This window comes from Salvelinus sp. IW2-2015, linkage group LG11 (assembly GCF_002910315.2).
Source record: "Salvelinus sp. IW2-2015 linkage group LG11, ASM291031v2, whole genome shotgun sequence".
Taxonomy (NCBI): domain Eukaryota; kingdom Metazoa; phylum Chordata; class Actinopteri; order Salmoniformes; family Salmonidae; genus Salvelinus; species Salvelinus sp. IW2-2015.
Genome location: NC_036851.1, coordinates 18,635,754 through 18,656,900, shown reverse-complemented (window position 1 = coordinate 18,656,900; position 21,147 = coordinate 18,635,754). Strand labels below are relative to the sequence as shown.

Here is a 21,147-nt window from a genome sequence, read left to right as displayed (position 1 = left end):
TGTGGAGGACCGGTCTGAAGCTACGTTCCAGAGGTGAGGTAAATGGAGGCCAGCTACCCAGAGCTTAGAAATAAACCAGTGAATATGAAACCCATCAGCCAAGTTAGACGAATGCAGAATAAATGTAGAACAGAAACACATGAAAGCAGAGCAGAGACCCATTTTATAAGCTTGTTTGTGACTTTTGGCCGGTAATAATTTGGGCAGACGGTCAAAGCCAGGACGATATTTGCATGCAGTTAGGCCACACACAGTGGGCAGCCTGTGGTCTAGAGTCTGGACTTCAGACAGGAAGAACAAAGCAGTTCATTTTCCTCCACTCCTTTTACGATGGTAATATTTTGGTTTGAAAAGCATGACATCATTTGTTTGGAAAACCAGTAGTCTACCATTGGCTTCTTTGAAATGATTTTCCCTCTGGGGAAAGAATGGCTTCCCATGTATAATTGCTCCTAGTCCAGTCCACACGCTTCATCCTCCTACATCAGGACTGTGTAAAGAGCTGCATGACAGCCATGACGGATGGAAACAATAAGGATGGATGTGTTCTGTCTTCCTCTCGAAGAGCTAAACTCCCTCAAATGGACTAAACAATCTGATTTGGCATAATAGTGATAATACTTTCTTAAACATTTGGTGGGTCTAATCCTGAATGGTCACGAGACCACCGGCTAAATCTATGACATTAAAATACCTACTCTTCCATCTGACTGCGCAATCCACTGTCTCATCAGCCCAGCCAGGCAATTTATGAACTTGATCTCCACTATAAAAAGCATCTAGACATTCTCTTAGACTACCATTTAGTTTAACAGAGGAGATTTGTAAAAACCTTGATGTCTGTCTGACATTTGCAACATTGTTTCAATATTCAAATTCGATCTCCAGATATCCCATAGTAATGAATGTGTCGGGAGTGAGGAGACAGTAAGCCAGTCAAAATCATGAAATCAGCATCATTTTTATTGATATATACAAAGAACTATCAATAGAAAACAAGTAAAACGAGACGAAGTAAAGCTAGTTTGAAGTCTTTCCAGCTTCAGTTTGAAGTGATTGTGTTAGCGGTGTTGTTGGCTAGCTCCTCTGTACAAAAGCGTCCTGACGAGAGAGCACATTTACTATGCCAGGTGAAATCGCACATCATTAGCTCATTGTTATGGCTGTATCCAAATAAATGTCACTAGAAAATAGCTTAAACAAATGCAGCTACTTCGTTGTTATTCTAGCTACACTGTTTGCCTTGACTAAGTTAGCCGTAGTTGGCTAGCTAGCAAGGGCTAAGAACGTTGCCAGACAATATGGCAATGTAGTATTTAGAATGAACGACAGGGTCGCATCCATAGATACAGAACAAAAAGACTGAACGACTGGGTCATGCCTCTGGCAACCGAACCGATAGAACGAACGACCAGCTAGATGAAATAGTATGAATAAATTCATAAAAATAAATTAAAATATTAAAATATATTACTCATTATTTGAATATGTTGGTAACCCATTGTATAAAAGTGATTATGCCCGAGAAGCCGGTGGTTGGAGGAGATATATTCTCAGGCCTAACAACACCCGTGCCAATATATCCCCCAAACACCGGCTTCTCAGGCATTATCACTTAAATGTCACAATTACTGTCCTTTCGATTCATCTTAATTAGAATGGAACAACTTTTTCAATACTAGTTAAGGATACTATAGGCCTAGATATCATGTTTCACGTTTGATTTATTAATACAAAAAGGTAATTCTGTGGTCCTAATTCAGATAATGCATGTCATAACAAGATGCCCAGTGCTTCAAGCCTGCTCCTCAAGTATATTGCTCTCTCCCCACCTGTACATTTCAGTCACATCTCACACCGTTGGCTACACTTGTCTGTCCATCAAGCAGATAAGCAACTAGATTGCCTGCTCTATCTGCACTGAATGACAAAGTAATTTATTTAGCTAAATGTTTTTTTTTTAAACAGTCAAATTCACAGGTTAAAAAAGGAACAATATAAACAGCTACTTTTTTGGGGTTCGAACCAGTTCAGAACTTTATTTTGCTGGTTGGAACAGAACAAAAAAAAGTGGTTCAAAACTAAACGATTGGAAAATCATTTTGGTTCCAACCCCTAGTAATAACCAAGAGAAGGAACGAGGCAAAGCAGAGCGCAACACTGGATAAAATATAATCTGACTATACAGTCACCATTACAAGAGTCACCATTACGCACACCAACTTTCATCCATGGTTAACATGCAAATCTCCTGCACCTCCCTCAGCTGTGTTCATAGATTAGTGAAGCTGGGCTGCCATCTCTCTGCTTTAAGAGGAACATGGCCTGCATATTTTCCAGAGCAAGTCTAAGGTACTTAGTAGGCAGAGTCACGGACTAATGTAAAGCCTACTGTATAGTTGAAGTCAGAAGTTTACATACACCTTAGCCAAATACATTTAAACTCTGTTTCACAATTCCTGACATTTAATCAGAGTAAAAATGTCCTGTCTTAGGTCAGTTAAGATCACCACTTTATTTTAAGAAAGTGAAATGTCATAATAATAGTAGAGAGAATGATTTCTTTCAGCTATTATTTATTTCATCACATTCCCAGTGGGTCAGAAGTTTACATACACTCAATTAGTATTTGGTAGCATTGCCTTTAAATTGTTTAACTTGGGTTAAATGTCTCAGGTAGCCTTCCACAAGCTTCCCACAATAAGTTGGGTGAATTCCTCCTGACAGAGCTGGTGTAACTGAGTCAGGTTTGTAGGCCTCCTTGCTCGCACATACTTTTTCAGTTCTGCCCACAAATTTTCTATAGGATTGAGGTCAGGGCTTTGTGATGGCCACACCAATACCTCGACTTTGTTGTCCTTAAACCATTTTGCCACAACTTTGGAAGTATGCTTGGGGTCATTGTCTATTTGGAAGACCTATTCGCGAGCAAGCTTTAACTTCCTGACTGATGTCTTCAGATGTTGCTTCAATATATCCACATAATTTTCCATCCTCATGATGCCATCTATTTTGAAGTGCACCAGTCCCCCCTGCAGCAAAGCCCCCCCACAACATGATGCTGCGACCCCCGTGCTTCACGGTTGGGATAGTGTTCTTCAGCTTGCAAGCCCCATTTTCCTCCAAACATAACATTCCTCCAAACATGTTCAGGGATCGATTTGCACTTTTCTCACCAAAGTACATTCATCTCTAGGAGACAGAACGCGTCTCCTTCCTGAGCGGTATGACAGCTGCATGGTCCCATGGTGTTTATACTTGCGTACTATTATTTGTACAGATGAATGTGGTACCTTCATGCGTTTGGAAATTGCGCCCAAGGATGAACCAGACTTGGAGGTCTACAATAAATTTTTCTGAGGTCTTGGATGATTTCTTTTGATTTTCCCATGATGTCAAGCAAAGAGGCACTAAGTTTGAAGGTAGGCCTGAAAATACATCCACAGGTACACCTCCAATTGACTCAAATGAGGTCAATTAGCCTATCAGAAGCTTTTAAAAGCCATGACATAATTTTCTGGAATTTCCCAAGCTCTTTAATGGCACAGTCAACTTAGTGTATGTAAACTTCTGGAGTGGTTGAAAAACGAGTTTCAATGACTCCAACCTAAGTGGATGTAAACTTCCGACTTCAACTGTATTTCTCCATTTACAAAGAGATTTCTCTATCTGGTCGTTCCGCATCAATTTGTAGAAGGCGTGTGTATATGCACCTGGGAATTTAACTAAATCCATGCCAAGGCAAGTTTACATGTACTTGCTGGCAGTTCTACAAACCAGAAACTTCAAAATAAAGACTTAAAGGGAAGGAGTCAGACGAGGTTGTAATACCTACTGTGTAACACCTACCAACTATGTAATACCTACTGCTACAAATGGATGAGAGGAGTGGCCACAAAGAAAGTAAACAAAGTCATTCAAAAAATATGAGTCATGAGGCTCCTTAACCTCCAGTCAGAAGGGCAGGCAGGAGTGTTTATACCATGCCTTCCCTGAGGTCATATGTTTGCCTGGCCAGACTGTAAGCAGCCCGTAAGGGAACATCCAGGAGAGTTCATTTATCAATCAGTCAGCCAAAGATGCCCAAGACTCAGGGTTTGTCCCTGTTGCTGTGGTAACCAGGGCCACCTGACTTCAAATCACCTCAAACATCATGATCACACACACTACAAGGAGAGGGTGATGAGGGAAGGAGAGAAAGGAGAAAGGACAACTTGGACTATCACAGTACTGTATTTAACCAGGGTCTCTACAGCATGCTGAGGCAAAGTAGATACTTCATGCCTTTAATTACAGTTAGGGACTGCTATTGTTTAGCTTGTGATGCTTATAGATAGGGGTGGGGCCGGGAGAGCTGATCCTGGATCATAAATAACTGAGGAAAGACAGTGTTTAAAGGGGAATGCACATTCAAAAGGGAGGGGTGAAAAAAAGGAAGAGAAAAACATTGGCTGTGTCATAACAGTTCCTCAAACACTGGGCCTCACAGTGTAGCTACGCCCACCTGTATGCTGGCATTCCACCTGAGAGTCTTGCTGTTTCACCTGTTGAAAGGTGTAAGGAAGTTATGCAGCAGTTTTGCCATAACCTGTCGGACTGGCTCTGTTCTACCTGGGAACAGGTGCATCAGTGTCAACACACACTACACAGAGGTGACAGTTGGAGAATACACTGTAGCTATCTCAAGGAATTCCCACAGCACATGCTGGCGCCAGAGTAGCTGAACTATAACAGGCAGGGCTCTACCCCCTAATAATACTATTACAGTGGAACTGACAGCATTTTAGCAACATTAAATCTTATTAAAGTTGGTTCATATCCACCCCCAAGATGAATGACACTTTAAAAGACACTGTAGCAAATAAAACATCTGTCTTGTCCAGAACCGGAGTCTACACAGATCGGTGCACCATAGCCAATCAGAGCTACAGTAGGCCTTTATGCAAATAAGCTATTCGCCACACAGGCCTGCCATCATTCACTTTGAACTGGACTGTGTGTTTACAGGAAGTTGCAACAGCGCGACTTTATATCATTAGAACGCATTCGCCAAAAGCCACAAAATAAACATGAATGGATTTCTGCCATTATGTCAACACCATAGGAATCCTCTTACATTTAGGAACTTCAGTCCTATTGATCAAAGAACCATGAAAAGGTAGGCTCTCTCTCCCTCAGTTATGCACATCAACAAGATCAACAACTAATGCGAGCCAGAGTAAGATTAGCTCACATTTAACGAAGGAACATCAGATAAACCCTCTCAAACTGTTTCAGCTAGTTGCCCATCAAAATTGCACTGAAACAATCCGGAACTGTAGCCTATTCGTCCTTCTGCAACTTGCCTGCAAATAAGTACCCAAGCTAACTGGCTAAAGTTGGCTAGCTAGCTACTTCCAGAAAAAAATTAGAGAACACTTCACTCTGGCCATTTTACTCACCCTAGCAGAGCTGGTTAGCAAGGCTGTTTACATGTTATCAAGAGCATTTGTGACGATTTATTACTTTCTTTCTTTAAAAGAAGATGGTGACGAAGCTATGAAGGTAAAATACTGGAGTTTTGGTGCAGGTATTGCAGAACAGCGCAAAAATTCTATTGCAATAGTGTTCAAAAATGTTGATAATAAAAATAAAAAAATCCCGATATGCAACTACCGATTTTTTCCCCCATCACTAATGTACTACGCAGTCAGTCTTTCAATCATTTGGCGCCTTCTCATTTGTCTGTTTGGAGGTATTTGGACATAAAATGGACTTTATCGAACAATTCAAACATTTATTGTGGAACTGGGATTCCTGGGAGTGCATTTGATGAAGATCATCAAAGGTAAGTGAATATTTATAATGCTATTTCTGACTTTGTTGACTCCACAACATGGCGGATATCTGTATGGCTTGCTTTGTTGTCTGAGTGCTGTACTCAGATTATTGCATGGTGTGCTTTTTCGGTAAAGCTTTTTTGAAATCTGACACAGCGGTTGCATTAAGGAGAAGTGGATCTAAAATTCCATGCATAACACTTGTATCTTTTAGCAATGTTTATTATGAGTATTTCTGGAAATTGATGTGGCTCTCTGCAAAATCACCGGATGTTTTGGAACTACTGAACGTAACGCGCCAATGTAAACTGAGATTTTTGGATATAAATATGAACTTTATCGAACAAAACATACATGTATTGTGTAACATGAAGTCCTATGAGTGTCATCTGATGAAGATCATCAAAGGTTAGTGATTAATTTTATCTCTAATTCTGCTTTTTGTGACTCCTCTCTTTGACTGGAAAAATGGCTGTGTTTTTCTGTGACTAGGTACTGACCTAACATAATCGTTTGGTGTACTTTCGTCGTAAAGCCTTTTTGAAATCGGACACTGTGGCTGGATTTACAAGTTTATCTTTAAAATGGTGTGAAATACTTGTATGTTTGAGGAATTTTAATTATGGGATTTCTGTTGTTTTGAATTTGGCGCACTGCACTTTCACTGGCTGTTGTTGAGGTGGGACGCTAGCGTCCCGAATATCCCAGAGAGGTTAAAAAGGCATAACCGTCTGAAATGTCAAAGCATTCAAATGTCAACCAACTGAAAACTGAGAGCAGTGGAGGATGGACAAAAGGTAGCCAAACAAAGGGTTCAGGAAGTGACACAGGAAATGGAGCTCACCCCTGAAAGGGCCCGAGAGACAGAGAGGAGACAATAACGAGAGGAAGGGGAAGAAGAAGGGAAATGAGGTGAGGGTCAGTTAAGAGCAGAGAGAGAGACTTTCCTTGTCTTCCTCATTTACGTTATTCAGCTGTTTTTAATAGATGACACATTTCCTAAAAAGAAGAGGGGTTTCAGGTTCACCGTAGCTTGACGAACTACAGGGTAACTTTGAACACACTCCAAGGAGAGATCTGAGAACTCTATGCATGGTATGTGAGCAATGGAGCTTGAGCATGACATGCCTCCATCAAACCAGCCCAGAATACTGTATGTTCTCCTTCACCATTACTGTAGTCAGTGTGGCAATGAGAGAAACTGTAGACAAGTACTGCACCGAGTCAGTACACAAGTAGGAGAGGCAAAATGGGGTTTAGGCGAGGCAAACCCGCTCCACTCGTCTCCTCTTATCAGACCATTCACATCAGAAAGAATTATAATCAAATCCTGTGAAAAAAAAAAAGACAGACAGACTGCCAGTGCCAGTACTGCTGTAAGAGGCAGGGAGGAAAATTAGATTTCTTCCTTAATTGATGAGATTTTAAAGAAGCCCAGTTTTAGAGGACAGAGTGTACCGTCCGTCCGTCTGGATTCACTTAGTCTTCCCTCTTATTACCAATAACTATTTAGCATATCAGAGAGCCTATTCTCCATATAGTATTACACAGATTGGGGCAATACATCACAGGTATAGGAGCTGTCACCTCTTGTGTAAGTGTGTTGAGTGGGGAAATCATTTGCCTCAGGGCTGGGCATGGAGAGGACAGTATGAAAAGGCTTGCAGATGCTGCATATCACCGTTAGATGATGTTCTTGGCTAAGAGGTCTAATTACAGACTCCAACAACGAGATGTATACTCTTTGCAAGATGGCGCCGATAGACATGGTCACCCTGTTCATGGCTCTTAAGCAACTTTGCAGTTTTATCATTTTGGGGGTTATTTCTCACCTTATTAGCTCAGAACCTCCATTGCATTATTATATACAGCCTGAAATAACTTTTGGATATTAGAGAGGCAGTAACCAGCATTGCAACCAGAAATACAACTTTCCTGACTGAGATCCTTTGTTTGTACCCCCCAAGGCAATTCCACTTATCCCAGAAACTGGAGAAGAGATAAATCGGAGTGGACTCCGATATACCACCCACTGCTTCAGAGTACATTACTCGCTAGTGTTCAGTCCCTGGACAATAATGTCGACGAGCTCAGGGAGAAAACCTCCTTCCAGAGAGACATCAGGGACTGTAACATACTCCTCTTCACAGAATTATGGTCCTCTCTGGATATACTGTCCCAGTCCATACAGCCAGTTGGTTTCTCAGTACACCGCGCAGACAGGAATAAAGAACTCTCCGGGAATAAGAAAGATGAAGGTGTATATTTCATGATTAAACTACACATGGTGTGATTAAGGTAATGTACAGGAACTCAAGTCCTTTTGTTCACCCAACCTAGAATACCTCAGAATCAAATACCGACCGAGAGAAATCTCTTCGGTCATCATCACAGCCGTGTATATTCCCCCTCAAGCCGATACACCGAAGGCTCTCAAGGAACTACACTGGACTTTGTGCAAACTGGAAACCGTATATCCTTAGGCCACATTTATTGTAGTCGGGGACTTTATTCAAGTAAATCATAGGAAAACACGACCAAAGTTTTATCAACATCGCCTGCGCCGCTCACTCTTCCAAAACTTTGACCATTGCTACTTTTGCTTACAGGAAGGCTACAAGGCCCTGCCCCGCCCTCCCTTCAGCAAATCAGATCATGCCTCCATCCTGCTCCTTCCTATAGGCAGAAACTCAAACATGAAATACTCGTGTAAGGACTGATCAACACTGTTCTGAACATTCGGAATCCATGCTTCAAGATTGTTTTGACCATACGGACTGAGAAATATTTTGGGTTGCCTCTGAGAATAACATTGACTTATACACTGATACAGTGACTGAGTGCATCAGGAAGTGTATATGGGATGTTGTTTACACTGTGATGATTAAAACAGCATTCGCGCAAACCTGAAAGCACGAACCACCGAATTTAACCATGGCAAGGTGACTAGGAATATGGGTGAGTACAAAACAATCCAGTTATACCTTCCGTAAGGCAATCAAACAGGCAAAACGTCAATAGAGATAAAGTGTCTGGGGGGGGGGGGGGGGGGGGGGGGTCGCAATTCAACAGCTCAGACACAAGACGTATGTGAAAGGGACTCCAGACAGTCATTTAGTTCAGTTACCTTCACTTTCTTGGGAACAGAAACAATGGTGGCCATCTTGAATCATGTGGGGACAACAGACTGGGATAGGGATTGGTTGAATATGTCCGTAAAGACACCAGCCAGCTGGTCTGCGCATGCTCTGAGGACGCAGCTAGGGAGGCCGTCTGGGCCGGCAGCCTTGCGAGGGTTAACACGTTTAAATGTTTTACTCACATTGGCCATTGAGAAGGAGAGCCCACAGGCTTTGGTAGCGGGCCGTGTTAGAGGCACTGTAATGTCCTCAAAGCGAGCAAAGAAGTTGCTTTATTTGTCTGGGAGCAAGACGTTGGTGTCTGCAACAGGCTGGTTTTCTTTTTGTAATCTGTGATTGACTGTAGTCCCTGCCACATACGTCTCGTGTTTGAGCTGTTGAATTGCGACTCTACTTTGTCTCTCTACTGACGCGTTGCTTGTTTGCCTTGCAGAGGGAATAGCTGCACTGTTTGTATTAGGTCGTGTTTCTGGTCGCCTCGCCATGATTAGAAGCGGTGGTTCGTGTGAATACTGCCATCAATCCACGGTTTCTGATTAGGGAAGGTTTTAATGGTCACAGAGGGAACGACATCTCCGATGCACTTGCTAATAAACTCGCTCACCAAGTCAGCGTATACATCAATGCTATTGTCTGAGGCTATCCGGTACATATCCCAGTCCACGAGATCGAAGCAATCTTGAAGCGTGGAATCCGAATGGTCAGACCAGCGTTGTATTGACCTGAGCATGGGCATTTCCCGTTTTAGTTTCTGTCTATAGGCTGGGAGCAACAAAATGGAGTCACGGACAGATTTGCCGAAAGCAGGGTGGGGGAGGGCTTTGTATGCATCGCAGAAGTTTGAGTAGCAATGACCCAGAAAGCTACCAGCTCTTGTCGCGCATTTGATATGCTGATCGAATTTAAGAGGTATGGTTCTTAGGTTAGCTTTGTTAAAATCCCCAGCTACAATAAATGCAGCCTCAGGATATATGGCTTCCAGTTTATATAGAAGGGCCGACGAGGGATCTGCTTGGGGGGAGGGGGAGGGGGGGTATACACAGCTGTCACTATAATCAAAGAGAATTCTCTTGGAAGATAATGCGATCGGCATTTGATTGTAAGGAATTCTAGGTCGGGTGAACAAAAGGACTTCAGTTTGTTGTGATTACACCATGAGTCGTTAATCATAAGGCATAAGATAAGATCGCATGTCCAGGGTGGAGGTCCGAACAAAGGATCCGCTTCGGGAAAGACGTATTCCTGGTCGTAATGATGGTAAGTTGACATCGCTTTTATATCCAATAGTTCTTCCCGGCTGTATGTAATAACACTTGAGATTTTCTGGGCTAACAATGTAAGAAATAATACAGAGAAAAACTAATAACTGCATAGTTTTCTAAGGACCTGAAGCGAAGCGATCATCTCTGTCGACGCCATTCTTGCCATTTGAAGGGGTGTTCACACACTTTTTTATATATCTAGTGTAGTTACAGTATGGAATTCACAACTAAATGTTTTCCAGTTAGATCTTATAACTATTAAGTTAACTGTGTAAAATGTGCTAAATGTTCTGGAGTTGCTCATTTGGTTTAGTAATTTAGTAGCTAGTTAGCTAAGTGTTTAGCTTCTTCCAAAATCAAGCTTCACTTGCCGGTAACAGCAGAGAATCCCCTCCTGGATTCTTGCTGTGAGCAAACTGTGTAGCATTTTCTTTGTTACTTGTATAACTTCATGAGCTGGGATGTCGGTCCTGAAAATAGGTCAGAGACTATAAAAATGTTCGCAATGCATTAGTTAGCATTGTCTATGGGATTTTACATGTACTTGTTAGCATTGCCAACCTTCGAATTACAAAGGCTCAGTGGGGTTTGAAAATAGAGCCACTTGTGTTCAGTGCCGATATTACCAAACAAACCGGAATGGCACAAGGTCGGTATGAAGGTAAGACAATCTGGATACCGCCCAAGCCTAACGTTAGCATATGCTACCGTACCTGTAGACTTCGTCATTGCTGCACACAGAGACAAACAGATGGTATCCAAGTTCATCCGAGTTCATCCGACTCTGGTTAAGTAGAAAAACTTAATTGCCAGAATCTCGCAGTATCCCTTTAAGACGAACAAGTCAATGCTGTGGATAATCAGTTTGCTATGCCTTCTCCATCACAATTACTGCTAGCAAACACAGTGTAGCAATAGCCTCATCACTAATCCACACCATGAGAAGCAGAACCAAAACCAAACCTAAGGACAACATTAAAAATAGGCAAGTCCCTGTAAAAACCTGTGGCTGACAGAAAGCAGAGACCTGTAGGTGTATCAAGGCAAGGAAACAATAACAAAAAAGCAGATTGAAGGAGGAAAACAGCACTAATGTTAGAAACAAACAGCATTATGTTGTCATCTAGAGTCACATTTGTTTATTTTGCAAGCTACAGCACCCCACAATTTACATAAAGTAGGTTTTTAATAGGACCATATAGTTTAGTCAAATTCGTGTTCTTTTTTTACCATGGAAAATCTGGTATTGTAGTACAACCCTACGTCCTCCAATACATACATAAAGCATTCCACTGCAGAGTGATAGAGATAATGAGAGCAGTGGTGTGTGTGTGTGTATATATCTGAACCCTCAGAGTTTGATGCTGGCTGTGTGGCACTTTTTAAAGTGATGATGCAATTCCAAAGCGAGCCAAAAGATCACCGCTCTGTGCATTAACATTTTAACTAACACAGCTAAATACAAATCTCCACATTAAAGGGTTCAGAATAGCCTGCAATTGGCCACAAGCATCTGCTTCAAACAGTTTGTTAAATTCAGCTTGTCAGTCTCTCTGCTGGTTAGTCAGGGAGAATCTAAGCATAAATAAAGGCATGGAAATGAACTCCTTGACATAGTCATAACATCATTGTTTCCATAGGGGTGTGTGTAGGGCGAGGTACTGTACTGTGAGGGAGGGGGCCACTGTTCTATTAGGTAGAACAACAAAGTCTCCTAGTAAGACAACGTTTCACATTATTCAATATGTTTTTAGGCAAAGGGCAAAGGACCCTGTGGAAACATTCATAGCCAATGGCACCAACAACTATGTTAAAAAGGAGATGTGTATGCCTGTGTGTGGGGGGCATGTTCTGGCTGGCCCGCCCACGCCATGACAGGGAGCAAATTTGAGGGGGACTGTTTTCCTGGCGTGCCTGGCTGAGGGAGAGGAGCGATTGATCGATGGGGACAGAGTGAACAGCACATTGGGGACGCCTCCGGCCCTGACCCGTGGCATCTGCGCCGCTCCTCCACTGCTCCGCTCCCATTGGGAGTCGTCACGGAAACAGACGTCCACCATCACTGCCAATCAGATCACAGCACTACAGAGCTGCTGCTAACTATCTGGCCATGCTAGGAAGGACAGAAGAACAGGACTTTCTAAAAAGTCTATGCAGATTGCTGCCGTTGGGAGGACCGTGAACAGTATGAACACACACACACACACAGAGTATTGCGCAAGTGAGCTACAAGGTATGATGTTGATGTGAAAGAGCAGACCAGCGTGTGTCTACAGGGGTCCACCAGTGCAACACCAGTGTGTGTAGTCTGAACTAGGAGTCATTATGAAGGTGTTGATAACGTGCTGAGTCTGGTTGTAATCTCTGTGCCCAGCAAGTCCTAGGTGTGGATGAAGGGACCAGGACAGGACATGTTTAAAGGTCTGCTAGAGAGAAACATACTGCCATGCACTGTATATCACCATGGTTATGGCATTTGGCACTATACTACCACCACATATTGATGAGCATATAGATTTAGCCCACCTGTACAGATGATGACATAGCAGTACATGACACCCTGTTGTTAATCACCACCATTTTGGAGCATTAGATAACAGCAGTTTCCAGCTAACAGCCACATGCTTTCTCCATCAAGGAAACCAAATGCTGGTCAATCGCAGCAGCTGACATTTCCAGATGAGAGATTTGGAGTAAACTCCTGAAGTCCCCCCCCCCCCCACACACACACACATTCATGTTTCTCTAGGTAATTCATAGTGACTAATGAGGGTCTAAATGAATAACAATTAATGACATTTGGGTGGTGATTAAATGTCAAATGTGCTCAGAGCATGCTAATGCAGGATTTTTATAAACATGAATCATCAAAACATATCCTGAACAGACACCAGAAACACAGATGGTAGATGTAAATCATAGTCCTGTGTAAAACACACACATTTGCATCCAATCTGGTTCTCGTTATCCAAATGTGTTTCTTTCGTCGACCCACCAAGTGTCACTACTGAAAATGGTACTTACTAAAATGCCATGTGACACACACTAATCATAACTCCCATGAAGGTCCTTATAGTTCGGATTCTTTTCAAGAGTTAACATGGGGACAAGGGTTCTGCCAAGTCTGCCCAAGTTAGTTCACAGACATCTGAGACCAACCCCATCATCGAGAGGCTCCACAATTCACACACTCAGATGACAAAGAGAGAGACGATAAAACATTGAGAGAGAGAACGGAGGAGCAAAAGAGAAGATGGAGACTGAGCTGATGAAGAAGAATAGAACAGCATGCTAGAGCAGTGCACTGGGGATTCCTCTGGTGTGTATGCCATGCCTTGGGCTTCCAGACCAAACAGAAACACACGACCCCAGAGTGTGTGTGTGTGCAGTCTGCTGGCTATTGTGGAAAACACAACCATGTCTATCTAATCCTCTTAATCAGGACAGCCTGTCCTCAAATCCCCAAGAAATGTGTGTGTGTGTGTGTGTGTGTGTGTGTGTGTGTGTGTGTGTGTGTGAGAGAGATATGGGGGGGCACCAGCAGAAGCTAATGAGATGTGTAATCGGACCCCAGGGCACTGGTCTGGTCTAAGCATAATTAAAAAGGTAAAGAAAAAAAAGCATCTCCAGAGAATAGAGGATAAACTGACTAAATGCAAGTAAAAATAATCAAAGCAAATTAATATTTTAGATTCCAAAGCTGTTTTCATATTTTATGGTAATAGCCGAGATAAGGTATGTGTATGGGCTCCTGATTATTAGTATTTAATTTGAACATGGAAGATTCTTGACTTCTATGCCACCAAAACTATTAACATCTACTTCTGCTCATATAAATTGACTTCCTGGTAGCAGTATGCCCGTTGGAGCAATACTGCGTCTAATTTGCGTAAACAACAGCAAAACTGACAGAGGGCTTTGGCACGTCAGCATGCGTCACCCTCTGCCCCGCTCAGCTCCAGGCTGATCACATCTAAATCAAATCAAATGCAATGATGATCAGATTCCTGCATGCGTTGGATGTGAAGAACACAACTTTGTATAATGGTCAACTGAACCTTCTAACACTGTGTGGGATTGCAGAATGACTGGGGAATGCAATTCCCTTCTGATGTCCCTGCAATGGGACGGATTTAAATCAAACTTACCATAGCAGTCAAAGGCTTCCCAGTAAGCTCATTCCCAAACCCCTCAGCTATTAGACGCCATATACACTGTGGTACTGCACACGACTGTGCCTGAGAAACACCTTCCAGATATGGGATTATGCTAATATGACAGCCACATTGACAATGTGGAAATAAGCAGAGGCCTTATGAGTAGATTTGTCAAATGATCCACTGCTTGGGATGTGTTAAAGAGATGGGAAGTGAAGACTGAGAACTGGGAGAAATATCTAGAAGCTCTAAATCTAAATCTCAGCCACTCAACAGGACGTGTGCGACTTCATCGTCTGACAGGAAATCAAGAGGGGGGGGGGGGGGGGAATTGGAGAAATTAAAGAATGTCACCGACTGTATCCTCCTTGAGGAATGACCATGATGACGAACAGGCTGTTGACAGGAGTTCTAAACATCATGGGTTCACAATTAGAATGGATCTGAAGGGGACAACACCTTCCATCCAGACAGGCAGGCAGAAAGAGCCTGGAGCACAGCTGAAGCAGCTGGAGCACTTCCTTTGTAACTAACACAGGTAAATTAAACCCAGAGATTGTGTCTGAACACATTGTGTAGGGGAAATTGAGCTGGTCGACTGTGTCAGAGAATACAAAGATGGGGGGCTGTGGGGGTTCACACAGAGGAAACGGAAATAAATGCTTCCACATGCAAAGACAGAAGGAGAACAGTAGCAACGCGTAGGTAAAAAAATAGATATATTAAATGTTTATTTTTAATTTTATCACTGGTGCAGCCAAGCCAGTAAAAACATCCATATTACAACTATGTTTTGGATAATTGCTTTGTTTGCTCTATAACCTGTTAGTTCATATGCCTTGACACCGTGATATATAGGCCTAAGGCAGAGACAATAAGATATCACAGTGGCAGAATATATTCAACCACACCTTTGTTTCATCACAAAACTGGAGAGCAACCTCTGTCTGGTGAAGTCCACAAAGCATATTGCATGTAACAAACAGTGACATGACCTACAGCATGGTCAAGCAAGTTAGTTTCCAACATTTTCGGACCACTAAACAATTGATTTAGAACACCGGAGAGTTACCGCAAGTCGCAAAGAAAACAGGAGCTGCCTCCACTATTCCACATAATCAAATCACCTCTGCTTAGTCTAATACAGTGACAACTAAAAGATAACAAAAACAATATAGTCCAATCAACGTAAGCTAAATATGATGTAGCTGTCCATGGTTGTGATTGTCTGTGTCCTAGGCTACCTGGCTAAAATGCTTGCTAGCCTAACTTCCTTTCATGGGCAACCATGAGCCAGCTAGTTAACATTAGCCTTCTACATATTGAACTTCCATCCTCTCAGGCCAGGGGCACAATGTATTAATTTCTGGTTGGATCAGAATCGCCGTTATAATCATTGGCCAGTATGGAGAATTAAGTAAAACCACAAGTCCAAATCCCCATCTCCATCCATGAGTAATTTAGGAAAGGGCCAATCGGCTATACGTGTGCTCTAGCCAACAGCGCACAGATAGAGTTGGCTAGAGTGCATGTGTCAATACCAGAGTGGGCACACTCGCTATATAAAACACAAAATGTTTTGTTAGGAAACCACCAGTAGAGTTAAAAATGTGATGGAAACCCATTAAACTTTTATTTTTTAATCCATTACATAAGATGAATGTGTTTTTATGTGCACTACGTCATCACGCACAGCTTTTTATCTGCAACAAGTCAATTTGATGGAAACATCTCTGGTGGGAAAATGCACACATTGCTTATGCTGATTTTTTATTTTTTTTTAAAGGGAAGCCAAATGCCCGCTGGCTTCCCTTGCATTCAATGCTACGGGCGGCAACAACAACAATCATACTCTTTTTGACCAGACAGCATCAGATAGATGGGTTACACATACAGAGACAGAGGGGCACGGTTCCCCTCACTCAGATGCTTTCTCCGGTGAGATACACTACATGACCAAAAATATGTGGTCACCTGCTTGCCGAACATCTCAATCCAAAATCATGGCCATTAGTATAGAGTTGGTCCCCCCTTTGCTGCTTTAACAGCCTCCACTCTTCTGGGAAGGCTTTCCACTAGATGTTGGAACATTGCTGTGGGACTTGCTTCCATTCAGCCACAAGAGTATTAGTGAGGTCAGGCACTGATGTTGGGCGATTAGGCCTGGCCCGCAGTCGGCGTTCCAATTAATCCCAAAGGTGTTCAATGGGGTCGGGGTCAGGGCTCTGTGCAGGCCAGTCAAGTTCTTCCACACCAATCTCGACAAACCATTTCTGTATGGACCTCGCTTTGTGCCTAGTTAAATAAAAATAGGCCACAGGGGCATTGTCATGCTGAAAGAGGAAAGGGCCTTCCCCAGACTGTTTCCACAAAGTTGGAAGCACATAATCATCTAGAATGTCATTGTATGCTGTAGCTTTAAGATTTCCCTTCACTGGAACTAAGCGGCCTAGCCCAAACCATAAAAAACAGCCCCAGACCATTATTCCTCTTTCACCAAATGTTACAGTTGGCACTATACAGGTAGCTTTCTCCTGGCATTCGCCAAACCCAGACTCATCACTCCAGAGAACGTGTTTCCAATGGCGGCAAGATTTACAACACTCCAGCCGATGCTTGGCATTGAGCATGGTGATCTTAGGCTTGTGTGCGGCTGCTGGGCCAAGGAAACCCATTTCATGAAGCTCCAGACAAACAGTTATTGTGCTGGCATTGCTTCCAGAGGCAGTTTGGAACTCGGTAGTGAGTGRTGCAACCGAGGACAGACWATTTTTACGCATTAGCACTCTGCGGTCCCGTTCTGTGAGATTGTGTGGCCTACCACTTCACGGCTGAGCTGTTGTTGCTCCTAGATGTTTTCACTTTACAATTACAGCACTTACAGTTGACCGGAGCAGCTCAAGCAGGACAGAGATTTGACGAACTGACTTGTTGGAAAGGTGCCATCCTATGACGGTGCCACGTTGGAAGTCACTGAGCTCTTCAATAAGACCATTCTACTGCCGATGATTGTCTATGGAGATTGCATGGGTTGTGTGTGCAGTTTTATACACCTGTCTGCAACAGGTGTGGCTGAAATAGCGAAATCCATTAATATGAAGGTATGAAGGGGTGTCCACATACTTTTGTATATATTTTGTATTCAGCCTCTTGCGAATTAAAGGTAAATTATGAAACAGAGATATTATAATTATTATAGATTTTTTCTTGGTAAATTTTTTTGGGAAGCCTGGCTTCCCTTGGCATCCATGAATACACACCCACTGAAAGAGATTCTCGACCTACCACCCACACTACCATAAATCTGAGCCACAGGACCAGCTAGCTATACTCGCACCACAATTTTAAAAAGTTTAACTTCTTCCTTTTGGATTTACAACAGATAGTAAATCTGCTGAGCCTGCAACGTTTCAGGCTAGCCACACATCACGTTGGTGAAACTTAAAACTTGAATACCACTGTAAATTAACTGAATGTGTCTCTGCCTTTCCTTCGGACTGATCCCTGGCTGAATAACTGACTCAGTCAGCCCAGTGTAGTATATTAACAGCATCACATGGAGTTATGCTGTGCTCTGATGTGATCCAGACACTAAATACCTCCTCACTGACCCCTGACCTTGATGCTGTGTTTCATGCTGCCTGGTCTGATGGGCCCAACCCCATGGAGCGCCATACACTGATCCCTCAGCAAACACACACAAGGACTTGCTAAATAACACATGGGTCCATTAACTATGGGAGCCTTGAGGTACACTAATCCGCTTCCATGTTAAAGCCTGTGTGTGTGTGTGTGTGTGTGTGTGTGTGTGTGTGTGTGTGTGTGTGTGTGTGTGTGTGGCAGGGTAGAGGAAATTTAGACCAGGGTAGAGCCAGGCGTATAGATTATTTTTTTATCATAATTTCAGACATGACAATAATCTGCAACCAAGTTCCCTCAAAAACAGTTTAGTGTTCAGACTAGATACCCAACAGACTGAGACAAAATGTATTAAATAGGAAATGTCAATCAAAAACATGTCTCTCTCTTTATGATATACAGCAGGAGTCCTTTCAACAAAGCAGGGAGTGTGGGAATGCATGTCGAAACTACGCACGTATTACATAATCCAGTTAATGACTCTCCCAGAGCTACCGACTGTGTCAATACAGCAGCATGGCCACATAATGGCATGTGGCACCCGGTGGCAGCTCAGTACTGTGTGTACTGTAATCAATCCCCTTACAAAACAACACAAACTGTTGGCCGTTAAAAAGCCACAATCAGCACCTAAAACATGCTATGCCCAGCCTGTACTCTGAACTTGAGTGAGGATGCAGAAAAGTTCACCACCTGATGGACAATAACCTAATCAGCACCGCCTTTTGCCTTCGCATTCATCAAACTATGAAAATGACAGACACGGCAGGTAGCCTAGTGGTTAGAGCGTTGGGCCAGTAAACGAAAGGTTTCTAGATCGAATCCTCGAGCTGACAAGGTACAAATCTGTCGTTCTGCCCCTGAACAAGGCAGTTAGCCCACTGTTCCCCGGTAGGCCGTCATTGTAAATATGAATTTGTTCTTAACTGACTTGCCTAGTTAAATAAAGGTTAAATAAAATAAAAATTAATTTGAGCTGAATTAGGACATTTAAACTGAACATAGGATACAGATGGCCCTTGTTGCCAAACATATTTTCTCAATTAAGCCTGATTAGGGAGAACATTTCCTAGACAGCATACATTTTTAAAACCTGAAATGGCATATGGTCATGTGACTGTATCGCCATGGCATCCCCTCCTCCATCCCTCCAAACAGGATCTGGAAATGAGCCTGGTGGAGCACTGGGACTGGAGTGGGAGCTGATTGGCCAGCTTCCTGATATTGTCTCAAGTCATTATGAACATGGGCAGGATGGCCACATTCTTCCTATTAGCCTAGACAGAGGGGATTCATCAACCATAACTAGAACCATGCGGCGTGGACTGTGTGTTGAGTTGGGAATTTGTTGTATGAAACTGACAAGAATGTAGGTAGTCCACAGGTTGCCCATCAAGTGGCTCTTGATTTGGGCCAATCAAGTAGGCCTATGTGCTCAGCGTTTATAAACAAATAGAAGTGGAAAAACATATTTTTGTGATTTTCAACCACAAAGAAACGTTTTAAAATCAGTCCGATCCCAGAGTGGCACAGACACTACATCATAGCTCTGAGCATTCATACAAGCCTGCCAGACACACTGGGTTTGTGTCACATTGGCTTATTGTCAAACTACAAGGCCAGGATGAGTCAAGTTGACCATGAACAGTTCACACTGGCCAGAGCTGCTGTTTGTATGCTTTTGTTAATGTTGTCATCTTCCTGCTATGGTATGAGCAGATGTTGGGATGTAGTCAACTATCAATACGTGCCTTAGGCCTAATGGGTAGGTGACAGCCAAGATATCAACTACAGCGTCGGTATGGTACGCTCCAAACATAGGTAATTTAACTGCTGAAATGCAAGGCATGTGGGTGTTGTTTTAAGGGGAAAAGGGCAATTCAACATACATAAATCCCTCACAATGTATGAGTATGTATATATCTGACGGAACTAAAACCTTGAATGTGATTCTGAAAAGTGGGAAATGATTTAGTACATATTTATTACATAACATTTTAGTGCCTTGTCCACTTTCATACATCACTCAGTGTGGACGAATGAGGCGCTCTGGGACGCTCTGCTGCTGCTTCAGTGTCATCTCTTACCTTGTCTGACCGTTTTCAATCTGATGGGACCATTGCAATTATTTATCACTGTCTGTACATCATACAGGGGCAACCCAGAGATCGAGAGGTTCTCTACTTCCAATATCAACGCCCCCTCTGTTAATTTTCCATTCTTGTAAACCACGATACCATCGTTAACTTGTCCGATGTAGGCGAACTCTCCGTTCTCCGCACCACCGAGCAATTGCACATTTAAGTCACCGCGAGCGTCTTTGAGGACCGCGCACTCGTTAACTTTAGTGGTCCAGTGATTCTTCTTTTGGATCACTTTGGACATGATGAATATCCGACACCAAACAGGTGGTCTCGCCGACTAATAGCAATATAGACAACACAACGTGTCTCAGAATATAATATCAAAATCAGACGCAGCAAACTTTCTTTTTCTTTCCGTGAAGCATGAGGGCTGCTGTCAAAATGTCATTCACGCAACAACAACAAAAAATCAAGCCATTCTTGTCCAATGGACCACTTCTGTAGAAGTCATGAGCAGCTGGTCCTAATTTGCAGGTATTGTTTTTCTCATTTTCCTTGCCGAGTAATCTCTTTTATATATATCTTCGGCGTCTGCCAAAGTACCACTAACCTACTGTATCCACTTGTTAAAATCGTTTCTCAGCTCCGTGTTTATAAAAACCACTTTGAATATTTTCCGTTCAAGATCCAAGCAATGGAGGTTTTCTTTGAATACGCGGTGAGTTGGTTGGTGGTACCACACAGACCACGGCTCCTTTAAGCAGGTACAACGTTTTGTTACATTTTATCCCACTCCGCGTGCTGTAGCGATCGAGAGGTGCTGCTAGTAAAATGAGCGCATGCGTCCGGTTTCCCTACGGAGTCCAGAGGGATATCCTGCTACACCTATTACAGGGTCCTAGTGCTCCGTAGCAACTACTAACATGGTATTTAAAAACACAGTAAATTAAAGCACGGATAATATTGACTTTGACCAGGACTATTGTTTAAAAATCATATTCTTAGGAGGTTTAATTGCAATTCAACAAATTGATACCAATGAGGAG

At 42.8% G+C, this 21,147-nt stretch overlaps 1 protein-coding gene across 1 annotated transcript in view; it reads right to left on the bottom strand.

Moving 5' to 3' along the window:
* Nucleotides 1-20,933, bottom strand: part of LOC111969942 (membrane-associated guanylate kinase, WW and PDZ domain-containing protein 1-like) — a 193,091-nt gene extending 172,158 nt beyond the window's left edge. Inside the window, 1 exon segment of the mRNA XM_023996341.2 lies at nt 20,105-20,933. Within this exon segment, the coding sequence (XP_023852109.1) occupies nt 20,105-20,402 (298 nt within the window). The 5' untranslated portion in view covers nt 20,403-20,933.
* Between the last annotated feature and the right edge of the window lie 214 nt (nt 20,934-21,147).